General features: G+C 42.2%; 2 protein-coding genes across 4 annotated transcripts; one reads left to right on the forward strand and one right to left on the reverse strand.

Annotated features, from left to right (window-relative positions):
- Nucleotides 1–66: 66 nt before the first annotated feature.
- On the forward strand, nt 67–1627 carry LOC121551126 (synaptonemal complex central element protein 2). Its single transcript, XM_041863680.1, has 5 exons — nt 67–176; nt 487–573; nt 720–808; nt 884–1100; nt 1246–1627. Exons 2-5 carry the CDS (start codon nt 490–492, stop codon nt 1438–1440), a joined length of 585 nt encoding a protein of 194 aa, XP_041719614.1. The 5' UTR covers nt 67–176; nt 487–489; the 3' UTR covers nt 1441–1627.
- Nucleotides 1628–2408: 781 nt separating this feature from the next.
- Nucleotides 2409–16208, reverse strand: LOC121551004 (glutaryl-CoA dehydrogenase, mitochondrial). Of its 3 annotated transcripts, none has more exons than XM_041863503.2 (12): nt 16101–16208; nt 15358–15477; nt 15166–15201; nt 14903–15043; nt 14669–14731; nt 8115–8285; nt 7879–8008; nt 4961–5177; nt 4741–4844; nt 4463–4588; nt 4141–4301; nt 2409–3856 (listed from the first exon to the last, which is right to left on the reverse strand). In XM_041863503.2, the coding sequence occupies exons 2-12, from the start codon at nt 15458–15460 to the stop codon at nt 3783–3785; spliced, it is 1326 nt and encodes a 441-aa protein (XP_041719437.1). In that variant the 5' UTR covers nt 15461–15477; nt 16101–16208; the 3' UTR covers nt 2409–3782. The 3 variants fall into 3 exon arrangements, with proteins under 3 accessions (XP_041719437.1, XP_041719438.1, XP_041719439.1); XM_041863504.2 differs by having other exon boundaries at nt 16112–16204; XM_041863505.2 differs by lacking the exon at nt 16101–16208 and adding an exon at nt 15849–15991.
- Nucleotides 16209–16589: the final 381 nt, after the last annotated feature.

Consider the following 16589-nt stretch of genomic DNA (forward strand, 5'->3'; position numbering starts at 1 on the left):
TGCGGGTGCTTGATGCAGTATTGTTTTGAGTCGACATTGACACTAGTTGAACAGCTGACCAGTTCACAGCACTTGTCCTCCAGAGCGCATTTTCGCGCGCATTTTTCGAGTTGGCCAGACAGTTCTGACGAAAACTTTAATGAGACAGTGCAACTGAATAATAGTTATTTTTTGGGGTAAGTAGCCAGCAACAGTATTTTATTGTTTCCAATGGAGTTTCGCTAAATATTCCTAATATTTTGGTTACCACCACGAGTTACCCTTGACACAACTCTGTGGAAACTGGATACCTATTTGGTTTTGTCATGATCAGATCAGATTGAGGTTAGCTTTATGCCTAGCTAGGCTAGCTGGCTAGCATAGCCTAATTTAACGTTAGTTGAGTCAGAGAAGGTTAGAGAAAGTGGTTTTGGTTGAGTTGTTACAGAATTAGCTAACTTCCATATCGGTTGCTTTTATTTTTCCTATGCACCATTTTGCTCATAGAAAATGTCCCAGCTCTTCTTTGGAAAGCCAGCCCCTACCTCTCAGTCTACACCAAAACCCGGTCATCATCATCCCTCATCACCCATGGTAAATGAATGAAAATATGAGACTGTCCAGCTCAACTCTGAATGACTGATATCTTGCACCTGTGAATCCTTTGCTACTTATTGTTGACAACTGTATGCTTTCAGAAAATATTATGGTTTGATTGACATTTCTCCCTGTATCCTTAGGACCCTGATAAAGGACATGGGCCAGACCAGGACATCCCTGGTGAGACATTTTCGTTTGTGACACTGGACAATAGCCATGGACAGCAAAGGTATGGAGTTACTGGGTTTGAAGTATTATTCATTATGTGTTCTGTTCAGTATTTAACTTTTTTTTTTCATGGAAGTGAGGACTCCGGCATCAACATTTCAAACATCTCCGATAGAGGTGATGTACACAACAGTACTTCCAGCGAGCTCCCAGGTGAGGAGACAACAAATGTTCTCAGTTCAACGATAGAGGAGATAGGCAAGAAGGCCCAGGATCTGATAGAGAGAATCAACCAGAGCAGAGCCATGGACCAGGAAATCATGACCACCTTCGAGAACAAGTTAATTAATAAGGTATCACTGTTCTACTGTTGAGTAAAAAGCACATGGTCATAATTTTCTGTAGTTAAAAAAGAATGCATTGAGATTGAGTCTAATGTTTATGTGGAGGAGTGTGACTGTGACTAATGTGTATTTGCGTGTTTGTGTCCCTCCCCAGGTGAGTGAGGTGTGCCAGCAGGTGAAGGAGCAGATGTTCAGCAGCTATGAGGAGCATGGCCATGGGATGGAGGCCAATCTGCAGGAGCTGTCTGAGGTGCTGGAGAGGAGCAGTCAGCTCAGTATGGAGCTGCAGGGAGCCAGTCAGACCTTATCAGCCATCAACAACAGCCTGCAGCAGACAGCTGAGCACTGACATCTACCCAGCCATTAATTTATTTTAACTGCCTTATAGCATCCCCACTTCTGGGAGGTCTAGCATAATTAAAGCAATGCCTTGTGTTTGTTTGACTGTGGTATATGTCAAATAGAACATAAAACAGTGGTTGTAAACTGAGCAGGTGTTGGAAGAAGCTTTTGTTTATAAATTATTTATTACATAACTAGTGTGGATATTTTTGTTCATACCTATTACCATGTGACCAAATAGCATTATAGAACATCATATTTAATGGGCCAGAAAATTCGCTTGTGCCCAGTTTAGAATCCAAAACATTCACCTTAATGCCTATGGGTCGTTTCACCAATTTGGTGCCCTTGGAGAAGTAGTACTTGGTATTTAAAAAAAAGTTTAACATTGTCATAAAGAGCACAGAGAACTTAATAAAAAAAAGTTTTTCAAATAAATAAAAATACTATAGTAAGTGCATATTAAGTGCCAAATAAAGTAACAGGGTGGATCAGCCATAAATTCCCTTGTGACGTGGAATGGAAGCTTGTTGTGTGCAACAGAGTGGAAAATGAATGCAAGCTTCACCCAACAAATTAAAATTGTTAAAACATTTCTAGCCTGTCTATCCATGGTAGGTAACACGGTTGACGTGTTATGCTCGACCCACTCAGTTTTCCATCACAAAACACCAGAAAATGTCCAAAAAGAGTAGAACCTACTCACCTGCTTTTACACTATTTGACTATTGGATGTCCAATGTTTAGAAAAAATATATAAAACGAGTTCAGTTCACATAACAGGGTTGACTGTAAAATGTACAAATATAAATTAATCACTAATCACATAAAATAAATAATAATCTTCGGGAATGACTTTGTCAAAGCAACAAAATAACTAGGGCTTTACAATGATGGTGAAAACTTGGGAGACATTTTCGGGTTAAGTGGGTTAAAATCTTCCAGAAGTCACAGAGAGTGCACAGAGGGACATGCTGAATTTAGGCTATTTATCAAGTCTTTATTCATAATACAAATCCGATTTACTGAATTCTCCATGCGGTCTATATTAAAGGGCACTTCATTTCATGTAACAGGCTTTTAAAATTCAAAATTGGTTCACAATTTCTATTTAAAATGTAAAAGGGACCCAAAAGACACTGTGGAATAACCCCCCACCATCTTCTTTTTTGATTCACTTTATAACACTCCATGTTACTTAAAAAAGGAACGTTCAAAAGACCACAATGAAATGAGGGATGAGTAATCCAAAAATCCCCCAACCACCCTGGATTAAATGGACCACCTGTTGATTACAAGTATTTTAATTTATAAACAAGAGACCTAATTTAGCATTAGATAATAGTGAGCATTATTACTTTGCTAGCAAAAGGAAATTGCAACAACCATGAAAGTACTGCAATAAGCATTATTTATGAAAAGCTTGAATTAACCTTGACCTTTGACAATGCAATTAAAACCATGCATAACATTTATATCTGGTTGAGTTCTGAGGAGAACAAACTTAATAAAGTGCAAACCGCATTCATTGTCCTGTACCCCAAAATAAAAATCTCTCTGATCTGCCTAAATGGTAAGTCACAAATACAACTTTCCAATTACTAAAAAAGCAATGGCATGATTATTTAAACTGCTTTAATTTAACTTATTTACTTAAATTTGAGACTTCATCAATTGATTTAACTCTTTTTTTAAACTCTAACAGTAAATGCAGTATACATTATTTGGCATTCAATGACCAATAATTGGTCATTAGTACCATCACAGTTCTAAAAACTCAGGACATACTGACCTTGACCTCATTTTAAAATGTTTGTCCGACAACCATTTTACTACAATTTCTGTGAGGAAACAAGCTATTCATTCTGAACCATCTTAACTTCCACCATATAGTAAACTATTACAAACACATTGTAGTTCGAAATTGTGCAAACAAACCAGTAAGCACTAGGGTTTTATGACAGAGTAGAAAAATAGCTTTGTTTTTATAAGTTGAAATAATTACACTCATGAATTGTCCATGAGACCAATGATAGACTTGGCTTTAAAACCCGACCTGGTCTTTCGCATAAAATACTGTTTTGCCGGACACAGATTAAGCCTAATTCTGGTCTAAAAAGCTATTTCAATCGAGATTCTCCATTGAGCATGCTTTTTAGTCTAGGACTAAGCTTAATCTGTGTCCGGGAAACCGGCACCCAATGTACATATTCTCAAGAGACAGGAAACATTAGCGTTACTGTAGATGACAAGCCATCAAAGCAGTGTAGAACTACTTGTCCTTTGCTTAAGGAACAGATTTACTTGAGGTTTCTGTTAGTGGTCTGTTTGAGCACTAGCAGCAGGCTGTTAGTTATTAACAGTGAAAGACTGTAGTCCAGTGATGGCTTTTCCCAGAATCAGGGCATGGATGTCATGGGTACCTGGAACACACAAAAAAACAGTATAAGGAACCATGTGGAACAGTGCTGATGCTAAAGGTGAGTAAATATATAAAATACAGTTTTTTTCCTTTGAAAAAATCTTGGAAAATTAAATTGTTTCCCCATATGACCAAGCAGCCCTATTTATTTACTTATTTATTTATTTATTTATTGTAAATTACATTTACTGACCTCTACTGGTGAGGAAATATACCATGATAAAAAAAGTTTTGCTTCCACATCCATATCATCTTAGACCTGGTTATGGCCTTCTTTCTCCTCACCTTCGTATGTGTTGACGGCCTCTAGGTTCATAACATGGCGGATGATGTGGTACTCGTCAGAGATGCCGTTTCCTCCCAGCATGTCTCTGGCCTGCCGGGCAATGTCCAGGGACTTCCCACAGCTGTTCCTCTTCAGCATAGAGATCATCTCAGGGGCTGCCCTGAGGGAGGAGAGAAGACGACAAATATGAGATAAGTCTCCTCCTCAGGTTCTAGTCACAACCAGAAATTGTAGTTCCCCTATGGTGTGTGGTTCTTTGTTAAAAAATGGATTGTCACACTACAAGACGATTATGTCACATCATTTCCAGTTCCCGCTTACTTCTTGGCGTCGATGAGTCTCCCCAGCTGTAGACAGGCCTGCAGGCCAATGGTGATCTCTGTCAACATGTCGGCCATCTTTTTCTGCATCAGCTGGTTTCTGGCCAGGGGCACTCCAAACTGGATTCTGAGATGAACAAATATCATGAGTAGCAGAATATCTTAAGTTCACTCAGAAAAGCTGAGAAGACAAAATAAGATTGAAGAGCTACAGACTTTTGCTCGGTCCATCTCATCAAAAACAACATATCATACCAATAGTAGCTGCAGAATCCTCACCTGTCTAGTGTGTACTGACGGGCCGTGTGGAAGCAGAACTCTGCAGCACCTAGTGAACCCCAGGCGATGCCATACCGGGCATTGTTAAGGCAACCAAAGGGACCCTAGAGCCAAAGAGAACAGACAAAACATTTATACCAACAGGATTAAACAACATAAGGAGGTCTGGCCATCCACATAAAAGTCAGTACATGACAGTGGTATCCTGGCCTCTACTCACCCCCAGGCCAGAGACTTTGGGCAGCAGGTTCTCCTCAGGAACCTCCACCTCGTCCATGATGATCATGCCGGTAGCAGATGCCCTCAGGGAGAACTTGCCCTCGATCTTGGGTGTGGTGAAGCCCTTCATACCGCGCTCCAGGATGAAGCCACGCACCTTCCCATCGTCACACTTGGCCCATACCACAGCGATGTCCGCCACAGGGGAGTTGGTGATCCTGACGAAGGTGAAGGAGATGAGGGAAGGCATTGCAATTTAAGGAGGAGCCATTTTATCAGTCTGCTACATAGTGAGCCTGGTTTCTAGGGCTATATGAGGACAGTTTCCCAAAAGTTTCACAAGACATGATGGTAGAATTGAGCAGAACCACGTACTCAATGTCAAACTAAGCATTTGGTTGAAGTTGTGGAAGCTGCATTCCCCCAGAGAAAACAGTGTTACATCAAATATATAAAACCTGAACTACAGGCCCAAGTTACCAATTAACATTTATTTATTTATTCAGTGTTAAGCTTACGCAATGTGAGGGCCAATGCACTCAATGGTTAAGAATACAACCAAAGTCCAGTTCAGTGCTCAGTCACTGCTGACGTCTCTCAGTTCAGAATCATAACACTCTGTGAAACCTGAGTAAATGGCAACTGAGGGGAACCTAATATTCATGCACCTAGCATTAATATATTTGTGAACAGCACCACCCTGTGAAATGTTGTTTACAATTTAGACAAGAGCCAAACCGCTTGATCTTGGGTTCATTATTTGAACAAGACACATAAAAAAATGCTCTAATGAATACAAAAACTCTAATGAAAATGTATGTATAATAGAAAGCATATATTCCTATTCTTCAGAATTTTTGGAAGTAGCCTATTCTTGACATTTCATGAATAGGTTGCCTTTTCAATCAGCAGAGGAATGCATTCCAAGGTGTTGAGACAAAGGTAGCATTCATCAATGTATGTGGTCTGTAGCTGTTTGTTCTGTTATATGATCCATTGGCTATTTATAGGAAGCAATTCTAAAGTTCTTCGCATGGGCTCAAACTCAAAACCAAAACACTGACTACATCACAGTACATACACTACCGGTCAAAAGTTTTAGGACACCTACTCATTCAAGGGTTTTTCTTTATTTGTACTATTTTCTACATTGTAGAATAATAGTGAATACATCAAAATTATGAAATAACACATATGGAATCATGTAGTAACCAAAAAAAGTGTTAAACAAATCAAAATATATTTTATATTTTATATTCTTCAAATAGCCACCCTTTGCCTTGATGACAGCTTTGCACATTCTTGGCATTCTCTCAACCAGCTTCATGAGGTAGTCACCTGGAATGCATTTCAATTAACAGGTGTGCTTTCTTAAAAGTTAATTTGTGGAATTTCTTTCCTTCTTAATGCATTTGAATCAATCAGTTGTGTTGTGACAAGGTGGGTGGGGGGGTATACAGAAGATAGCCCTATCTGGTAAAAAAACAAGTCCATATTATGGCAAGAACAGCTCAAATATGCAAAGAGAAACGACAGTCCATCATTACTTTAAGACATGAAGGTCAGTCAATACGGACAATATCAAGAACTTTGAACGTTTCTTCAAGTGCAGTCGCAAAAACCATCAAGCGCTATGATGAAACTGGATTTTTGGTTCCAGCCGCCGTGTCTTTTTGAGACGCGGTGTGGGTGAACGGATGATATCTGCATGTGTATTTCCCACCGTAAAGCATGGAGGAGGAGGTGTTATGGTGTGGAGGTGCTTCGCTGGTGACACTGTCTGTGATTTATTTAGAATTCAAGGCACACTTAACCAGCATGGCTACCACAGCATTCTGCAGCGATACGCCATCCCATCTGGTTTGGGCTTAGTGGGACTATCATTTGTTTTTCAACAGGACAATGACCCAACACACCTCCAGGCTGTGTAAGGGCTATTTTACCAAGAAGGAGAGTGATGGAGTGCTGCATCAGATGACCTGGCCTCCACAATCCCCTGACCTCAACCAAATTGAGATGGTTTGGGATGAGTCGGACCGCAGAGTGAAGGAAAAGCAGCCAACAAGTGCTCAGTATATGTGGGAACTCCTTCAAGACTGTTGGAAAAGCATTCCAGGTGAAGCTGGTTGAGAGAATGCCAAGAGTGTGCAAAGCTGTCATCAAGGCAACGGGTGGCTATTTGAAGAATCTCAAATATAAAATATATTTTGATTTGTTTAACACACTTTTGGTTACTACATGATTCCATATGTGTCATTTCATTGTTTTGATGTCTTCAATATTATTCTACAATGTAGAAAATAGTAAAAATAAAGAAAAACCGTTGAATGAGTAGGTGTTCTAAAACTTTTGACCGGTAGTGTACATTGAGGTTCCCCTAATGCCTGCTATCCAGCTACACACAGCACTGTCCAGTCAGTCCTGAAGTCCTCATGCTCATTGGGTGATGAACTGTTTCCTTCACTATGTAGTAGGGCAGTGAATTGCCAGGGACCTCCCGCTACGCTATTACCACGATACTTAGGTGCCGATACGATATGTATTGCAATTCTCATGATTCTATATGTATTGTAATTCAATACTGCGATTTTATTGCGATTTTATATTCCAAACATATTGCTCACTATATGTCTGCTGCAGAGACTAGAGAGAGGATGAGAAAATGAGTTTTGATCAGTCATGGAAATAAAAGTGCAAAAAATATGTTGGCTCACTATTTAAAAAGAAGATGGAGAACAAGCTATAGGATGAGAAATACCAGAGTTTTGGTGCAGGTACAGCTGACTAACACTATCTAGCAAAAAAAAAAATATATATATATAAAGATATCGTCCAAAATAATATTGCGATATGTAACTGTATCGATTTCTTCCCCCATCACTACTATGTAGTGAAGTACAGTCTCCCAGTCCTACTCACCAGGTCTTGGAGCCGGTGAGGGTGAAGGTGCGGCTGGAGGGGTTGAACTTGGCCCGGGTCTCCATTCCACCGGGGTCACTGCCGTGGTTGGGCTCAGTCAACCCAAAACAGCCCAGGATCTCTCCACGAGCTGGGAGGTAGAGGACGCATTACAGGACAAATACACCCAGATATAAACAGGATTGTGCTTAATTTAAGATGAGGCCTAGGGGATGTGGATGTCCCCTCCTCCTTACCCAGCCTGGGCAGCCACTTCTCCTTCTGCTCTTCGGTACCATATGCGTAGATAGGGTGCATGACCAGGGAGGACTGCACACTCATGACAGAGCGGTAGCCGCTGTCCACCCTCTCCACTTCCCTTGCGATCAAACCGTAGGCCACATAGCTCGTCCCAGCACAGCCATAGCCTGGTCAAAGTGTGGAGGGAGAGAGGTCACATCATAGGCAATAACCTCCAAACAAACAGTAGGCCTATATTAAAAGGGAATTTACATTATCTATCCAGTTATCTAATTTACATTATCTATATTTGAGTGCTTCTGGCATCACACATATAGTTGATTCTGAAAAACTAATAGTCTTTAACTGTCTGTGATCAAAATGATCAAAGTCCATTTCACAGAAAACAAAATCACTCTTAGAAAGCTTTCAGAGAATGATATAACCCCTGGGGGGCTTTATTTTTTAAATGTTTTTTATTTAACCTTTATTTAACCAGGTAAGCCAGTTGAGAACAAGTTCTCATTTACAACTGCGACCTGGCCAAGATAAAGCAAAGCAGTGCGATAAAAACAACAACACAGAGTTACATATGGGGTAAAACAAAACAAAGTCAAAAAATACAACAGAAAATATATATACAGTGTGTGCAAATGTAGCAAGTTATGGAGGTAAGGCAATAAATAGGCTATAGTGCAAAATAATTACAATTAGTATTAATGGAATGATAGATGTGCAAGAGATTATGTGCAAATAGAAATACTGGGGTGAAAATGAGCAAAATAAATAACAATATGGGGATGAGGTAGTTGGGTAGGCTAATTACAGATGGGCTGTGTACAGGTGCAGTGATCGGTAAGCTGCTCTGACAACTGATGCTTAAAGTTAGTGAGGGAGATAAGAGTCTCCAGCTTCAGAGATTTTTGCAGTTCGTTCCAGTCATTGGCAGCAGAGAACTGGAAGGAATGGCGGCCAAAGGAGGTGTTGGCTTTGGGGATGACCAGTGAGATATACCTGCTGGAGCGCAATACCTGGGTGTTGCTATGGTGACCAATGAGCTAAGATAAGGCGGGGATTTGCCTAGCAGTGATATATAGATGACCTGGAGCCAGTGGGTTTGGTGACGAATATGCAGTGAGGGCCAGCCAACGAGAGTGTACAGGTCACAATGGTGGGTAGTATATGGGGCTTTGGTGACAAAACGGATGGCACTGTGATAGACTACATCCAATTTGCTGAGTAGAGTGTTGGAGGCTATTTTGTAAATTACATCACCGAAGTCAAGGATCGGTAGGATAGTCAGTTTTACGAGGGCATGTTTGGCAGCATGAGTGAAGCAGGCTTTGTTGTGAAATAGGAAGCCGATTCTAGATTTAACTTTGGATTGGAGATGCTTAATGTGAGTCTGGAAGGAGAGTTTACGGTCTAACCAGACACCTAGGTATTTGTAGTTGTTCACATATTCTAAGTCAGACCCGCCGAGAGTAGTGATTCTAGTCGGGTGGGTAGGTGCAAGCAGCGTTCGATTGAAGAGCAGGCATTTAGTTTTACTAGTGTTTAAGAGCAGTTGGAGGCTACGGAAGGAGTGTTGTATGGCATTGAAGCTCGTTTGGAGGTTTGTTAACACAGTTGTTAACACAGTGTCCAATGAAGGGCCATATGTATATAAAATGGTGTCGTCTGTGTAGAGGTGGATCTGAGAGTCACCAGCAGCAAGAGCGACATCATTGATATACACAGAGAATAGAGTCGGCCAGAGAATTGAACCCTGTGGCACCCCCATAGAGACTGCCAGAGGTCCAGACAACAGGCCCTCCGATTTGACACATTGAACTCTATCTGAGAAGTAGTTGGTGAACCAGGCGAGGCAGTCATTTGAGAAACCAAGGCTATTTAGTCTGCCAATAAGAATGCGGTGATTGACAGAGTCAAAAGCCTTGGCCAGGTCGATGAAGACGGCTGCACAGTACTGTCTTTTATCGATCGCGGTTATAATATCGTTTAGGACCTTGAGCGTGGCTGAGGTGCACCCATGACCAGCTCGGAAACCAGATTGCATAGCGGAGAAGGTACGGTGGGATTCGAAATGGTCGGTGATCTGTTTGTTAACTTGGCTTTCAAATACTTTTGAAAGGCAGGGCAGGATGGATATAGGTCTGTAACATTTTGAATCTAGAGTGTCACCCCCTTTGAAGAGGGGGATGACCGCGGCAGCTTTCCAATCTCTGGGGATCTCAGACGATACGAAAGAGAGGTTGAACAGGCTAGTAATAGGGGTTGCGACAATTTTGGCGGCTAATTTTAGAAAGAAAGGGTCCAGATTGTCTAGCCCAGCTGATTTGTAGGGGTCCAGATTTTGCAGCTCTTTCAGAACATCAGCTGTCTGAATTTGGGTGAAGGAGAAGCTGGGGGGGCATGGGCAAGTTGCAGCGGAGGGTGCAGAGCTGGTGGCCGTGGGTAGGGGTAGCCAGGTGGAAAGCATGGCCAGCCGTAGCAAAATGCTTGTTGAAATTCTCGATTATCGTAGATTTATCAGTGGTGACAGTGTTTCCTAGCCTCAGTGCAGTGGGCAGCTGGAAGGAGGTGCTCTTATTCTCCATGGACTTTACAGTGTCCCAAAACTTTTTGGAGTTAGTGCTACAGGATGCAAATTTCTGTTTGAAAAAGCTAGCCTTTGCTTTCCTAACTGATTGTGTATATTGGTTCCTGACTTCCCTGAAAAGTTGCATATCGCGGGGGCTGTTCGATGCTAATGCAGTACGCCACAGGATGTTTTTGTGCTGGTCAAGGGCAGTCAAGTCTGGGGTGAACCAGGGGCTATATCTGTTCTTAGTTCTGCATTTTTTGAATGGGGCATGCTTATTTAAGATGGAGAGGAAAGCACTTTTAAAGAACAACCAGGCATCCTCTACTGACGGAATGAGGTCAATATCCATCCAGGATACCCGGGCCAGGTCAATTAGAAAGGCCTGCTCGCTAAAGTGTTTTAGGGAGTGTTTGACAGTGATGAGGGGTGGTCGTTTGACCGCGGACCCATTACGGAAGCAGGCAATGAGGCAGTGATCGCTGAGATCCTGGTTGAAGACAGCGGAGGTGTATTTAGAGGGTAAATTAGTCAGGATGATATCTATGAGGGTGCCCATGTTTACGGATTTAGGGTTGTACCTGGTAGGTTCCTTGATAATTTGTGTGAGATTGAGGGCATCTAGTTTAGATTGTAGGATGGCCGGGGTGTTAAGCATATCCCAGTTTAGGTCACCAAGCAGTACGAACTCTGAGGATAGATGGGGGGCAATCAATTCACATATGGTGTCCAGGGCACAGCTGGGGGCTGAGGGGGATCTGTAGCAAGCGGCAACAGTGAGAGACTTATTTCTGGAAAGGTGGATTTTTAGAAGTAGAAGCTCAAACTGTTTGGGCACAGACCTGGATAGTATAATAGAGCTCTGCAGGCTATCTCTACAGTAGATTGCAACTCCAACCCCTTTGGCAGTTCTATCTAGACGGAAAATGTTGTAGTTGGTGGCCTTCCTAAGCCAGGATCCAAACACTGCTAGAACATCAGGGTTGGCGGAGTGTGCTAACGCAGTGAATAACTCAAACTTAGGGAGGAGGCTTCTGATGTTAACATGCAAGAAACCAAGGCTTTTACGGTTACAGAAGTCAACAAATGATAACGCCTGGGGAGTAGGAGTGATACTGGGGGCTACAGGGTCTGGGTTAACCTCTACATCACCAGAGGAACAGAGGAGGAATAGAATAACAGGTACCTTATCCATTTCAAATCATACGTTTATAAAACATGTACCTGTAGGCTGCCACTCAAAATAAAATTTTAAACAGTAAGAAATACATTGAGTTTAAGTAATAATAAATTCAGAATAAACATGAAAAGAAAATAAAACAAAAAGGAAGGGGCCTCCACCCCCAACCTCCCACCCCATTCCGCCAACATGTCCACCCCCCAACCTCCCACCCCATTCCGCCAACATGTCCACCCCCCAACCTCCCACCCCATTCCGCCAACATGTCCACCCCCCAACCTCCCACCCCATTCCGCCAACATGTCCACCCCCCAACCTACCACCCCATTCCCCCAACATGTCCACCCCATTCCCCCAACATGTCCACCCCCCAACCTCCCACCCCATTCCGCCAACATGTCCACCCCCCAACCTACCACCCCATTCCCCCAACATGTCCACCCCATTCCCCCAACATGTCCACCCCCCAACCTCCCACCCCATTCCGCCAACATGTCCACCCCCCAACCTCCCAACCCCATTTCGCCAACATGTCCAAAAAAGCATGTCAAAAATGTTATAAATTGATTTGCATTTTAATGAGGAAAATAAGTATTTGACCCCTTTGCAAAACATGACTTAGTACTTGGTGGCAAAACCCTTGTTGGCAATCACAGAGGTCAGACGTTTCTTGTAGTTGGCCACCAGGTTTGCACACATCTCAGGAGGGATTTTGTCCCACTCCTCTTTGCAGATCTTCTCTAAGTCATTAAGGTTTCGAGCCTGACGTTTGGCAACTCGAACCTTCAGCTCCCTCCACAGATTTTCTATGGGATTAAGGTCTGGAGACTGGCTAGGCCACTCCAGGACCTCAATGTGCTTCTTCTTGAGCCACTCCTTTGTTGCCTTGGCCGTGTGTTTTGGGTCATTGTCATGCTGGAATACTCATCCGCAACCCATTTTCAATGCCTTGGCTGAGGGAAGGAGGTTCTCACCCAAGATTTTACGATACATGGCCCCGTCCATCGTCCCTTTGATGTGGTGAAGTTGTCTTGTCCCCTTAGCAGAAAAACACCCCCAAAGCATAATGTTTCCACCTCCATGTTTGATTGTGGGGATGGTGTTCTTGGGGTCATAGGCAGCATTCCTCCTCCTCCAAACATCTGACCACAACACTTTCACCCAGTTCTCCTCTGAATCATTCAGATGTTCATTGGCAAACTTCAGACGGGCCTGTATTTGTGCTTTCTTGAGCCGGGGGACCTTGCGGGCGCTGCAGGATTACAGTCCTTCACGGCGTAGTGTGTTACCAATTGTTTTCTTGGTGACTATGGTCCCAGCTGCCTTGAGATCATTGACAAGATCCTCCCGTGTAGTTCTGGGCTGATTCCTCACTGTTCTCATGATCATTGCAACTCCACGAGGTGAGATCTTGCATGGAGCCCCAGGCTGAGGGAGAGTGACAGTTCTTTTGTGTTTCTTCCATTTGCGAATAATCGCACCAAAACTTGTCCCTGACATCCTTGGAGAGCTCTTTGGTCTTGGCCATGGTGGAGAGTTTGGAATCTGATTGATTGATTTCTTCTGTGGACAGGTGTCTTTTATACAGGTAACAAGCTGAGATTAGGAGCACTCCCTTTAAGAGTGTGCTCCTAATCAAATAAAATAAAATAAAATTAAATGTTATTGGTCACATGCGCCGAATACAACAGGTGCAGACATTACAGTGAAATGCTTACTTACAGCCCTTAACCAACAGTGCATTTATTTTTAACAAAAAAAAGTAAAAATAAAACAACAACAAAAAAAGTGTTGAGAAAAAAAGAGCAGAAGTAAAATAAAGTGACATTAGGGAGGCTATATATACAGGGGGGTACCGTTGCAGAGTCAATGTGCGGGGGCACCGGCTAGTTGAGGTAGTTGAGGTAATATGTACATGTGGGTAGAGTTAAAGTGACTATGCATAAATAATTAACAGAGTAGTAAAATGTAAATGTAAATGAGTAGCAGCAGCGTAAAAAGGATGGGGTGGGGGGGCAGTGCAAATAGTCCGGGTAGCCATGATTAGCTGTTCAGGAGTCTTATGGCTTGGGGGTCTCAGCTCGTTACCTGTATAAAAGACACATGGGAGCCAGAAATCTTTCTGATTGAGAGGGGGTCAAATACTTATTTCCCTCATTAAAATGCAAATCAATTTATAACATTTTTGACATGCGTTTTTCTGGATTTTGTTGTTGTTATTCTGTCTCTCACTGTTCAAATAAACCTACCATTAAAATTATAGATTGATCATTTCTTTGTCAGTGGGCAAATGTATAACATCAGCAGGGGATCAAATACTTTTTTCCCTCACTGTAACTGCAGGGCACTCTCACAGCATATGGAGTTGGGGCCAATTTCATCGTAAAACGTTTCCTTGGTGTTAAATGCAGTCTGTGAACAAATTTAAAATGTATAAATTGATGGTTCGGATTACGGGATGCCATATGTTCCAGTTAAAGGGTTGTTCAGATTCAACAAGATCTTTGAACCAAACTTTTTTAATAGCTAGCTCAGAATATGAGCTTTCCAAAAGTTGTTTATATATTATAGAGATCAGTCCTTTCGGGAGCCCAGATAATTTATTTATAAATCCCATCATTGGATGGTTAGGTAGTTGGGTTTCCCACGGGACTCCATAGGCCAGCATAGCTGACCTAAGTTGTAAATATAGAAAAATGGATTTGCCTGGTAATGTGTATGTCTTTCAAATCTTGGAATGTTCTCAAACCATTAACGTCCATGATATCGGCAAGGCCGCCCTCCAGATCGCAAAGGTATTGACTCACCTTTAATGGTTGGGCCCAGGACACCCAGCTCCCCCATCTCTGACACAATGTCCCGATGGAACACTAAGAGAGATAAAACAGGCAGCATGTTATGTTGACACGGTTTGCATAACTGCCAAAATTCATAATATTAACAGGCAAAACTGATCCTTAAGTGTTCCTTCCTAGGTTACTGGCATAAATAGCCCAATGGGCCCTGCCTGGGTGATGGTGCGTCTCAAGAGTCAGACCCACCTTCGTTTCTGTTGGCCATCAGAATGCGGGGCATGAGTTTTTCCTGACAGTAGTCACGGAACGAGTCTCGGATCATGATCTCTTCCTCAGTCAGCTGACCCTCCAGCTCCAGGCCATCCCGCCAGTTAAACTGAACCTTGGCTGGTGGTTCAGTAAAGGGATCATAGAGCAGAGAAGCACAATTGAATAGTCATCAGACCCCCAAAATAATAGAAGGGCAATATATGTATGACTGATCTGAAATGGAGTTGATATCGACATACGTGCTTTAGTCTTCTTCTCACTAGCTTTCTCTGCATCTGTGGAAACAAGGTTTGTCTTCATAAGATACACTTGAAGGACAGATTGAGTACTTCCCCTGACAAATAGAGGCATGATGACTGTAATAATGGCTTTGTAAAACTGCTACCATTGTGTTCTCATGATGGCAAGGTCATTATTGAGTAATGTTATACCCTTTTGTGCAGGTGCTGCTGATCCCTGTGATCTTGATGCTAAAATGATGGCACATCTCTGGGGGTTGACCAGCAGACGGCACACAGCGCTTCTCAGTGCCATGATGGGTAGCTAGATTTCTATGAGAGAAAAACAAGGAGGAAAACATTTAGGAGCAAATAATCCATAAAACAATGCAACAAACCCAAATAGTTGTCATTTCAAAGACATGATAGGTTATAACTTTCAACAACCATGTCATTTGAGAGAGAAGGTGGCTCAACCAGAGAAAGCAACTAGCAATTTGATCTCATGTAGCTGTATAGGATAGTTTGAGAGGTGAAATAAGTCATGATTAGTTTCGAAAATGTTGAAAGAACGATGTGGTTGTTGGCAGACAAGTTGTTACACAAGATAACATTAGCACTAGCTAGTAGCTATGCTAACTCTTTATAGCTAGCTAAATGTCGATCTGCAGGCAACTGAAATGACAGCTATTAACTCAACTCACTGTGTGTGTGTGTTGGCCACGTTAGTTGAGGTTAAAATGTTAGTTGCGATAGCTAAAAGAGATAGCTAGCTATTTAGCTAGTTGCTACATGCATATACATTAATACTATTAGCTAGCTTGATAGTCAGTCTTGCTCGACTATCAAGCTGTAAAAGCATAGTATCGAGTTTGTTTACAGACTGGACACGAGCCCAGGTTTACTGTTTCATCAATGTCCCAAAGATGTTGGCTAATTTCAATACATAGATTGACCTGTAATTTACAGTGCTGGAGATCCGTGACCCAGGGCTCCGTAGTCCTTCCCAGATTGACAAAGTTAAGGAGGACAAACGTCAACACAAGCGCCTGCGTAAATTAGGTCAGGAATGATTAGGTTCTGTCGCCATTTTGAGTGTGGCAAATGGAGGCTAGAATGACAAAATAACATTTTCATGGAATGTCTGAAACCAAATGTAACTGATAGTGGGAAGTAAATTACTATGAACTGATAGTGGGAAGTAAATTACTGTTAGTTTTGTGTTTCTCTTTTCATCACTCACTATGGCTGCTTTCTAGTGTCTCTCCATGCTGTCGCGTATTTTTTGACTATTCTCTGATTGGTTTATTAGCGGGGGCGTGCAGATTCAAGGCGTGGCTATGAGAGGGTTTTATTCATGCATTGACCTCATGTTCATAGCTATTTTCAGAACATATTGACAGTGGTGGAAAAAGTACCCAATTTCATACTTGAGTAAATGTAAA

This window comes from Coregonus clupeaformis, unplaced genomic scaffold, assembly GCF_020615455.1.
Source record: "Coregonus clupeaformis isolate EN_2021a unplaced genomic scaffold, ASM2061545v1 scaf0010, whole genome shotgun sequence".
Lineage (NCBI taxonomy): Eukaryota > Metazoa > Chordata > Actinopteri > Salmoniformes > Salmonidae > Coregonus > Coregonus clupeaformis.

Coding starts and splice junctions, on each gene's coding strand:
- LOC121551126 (XM_041863680.1), top strand. CDS start 490: ATGTCCCAGCTCTTCTTTGGAAAGCCAGCCCCTACCTCTCAGTCTACA. Junction 574..719: donor ATCATCCCTCATCACCCATG/GTAAATGAATGA, acceptor CTGTATCCTTAG/GACCCTGATAAAGGACATGG. Junction 809..883: donor AATAGCCATGGACAGCAAAG/GTATGGAGTTAC, acceptor TTTTCATGGAAG/TGAGGACTCCGGCATCAACA.
- LOC121551004 (XM_041863503.2), bottom strand. CDS start 15,460: ATGGCACTGAGAAGCGCTGTGTGCCGTCTGCTGGTCAACCCCCAGAGA. Junction 15,202..15,357: donor AGCAGCACCTGCACAAAAGG/GTATAACATTAC, acceptor TTGTTTCCACAG/ATGCAGAGAAAGCTAGTGAG. Junction 4,589..4,740: donor CGTCAGTACACACTAGACAG/GTGAGGATTCTG, acceptor TGTTCATCTCAG/AATCCAGTTTGGAGTGCCCC.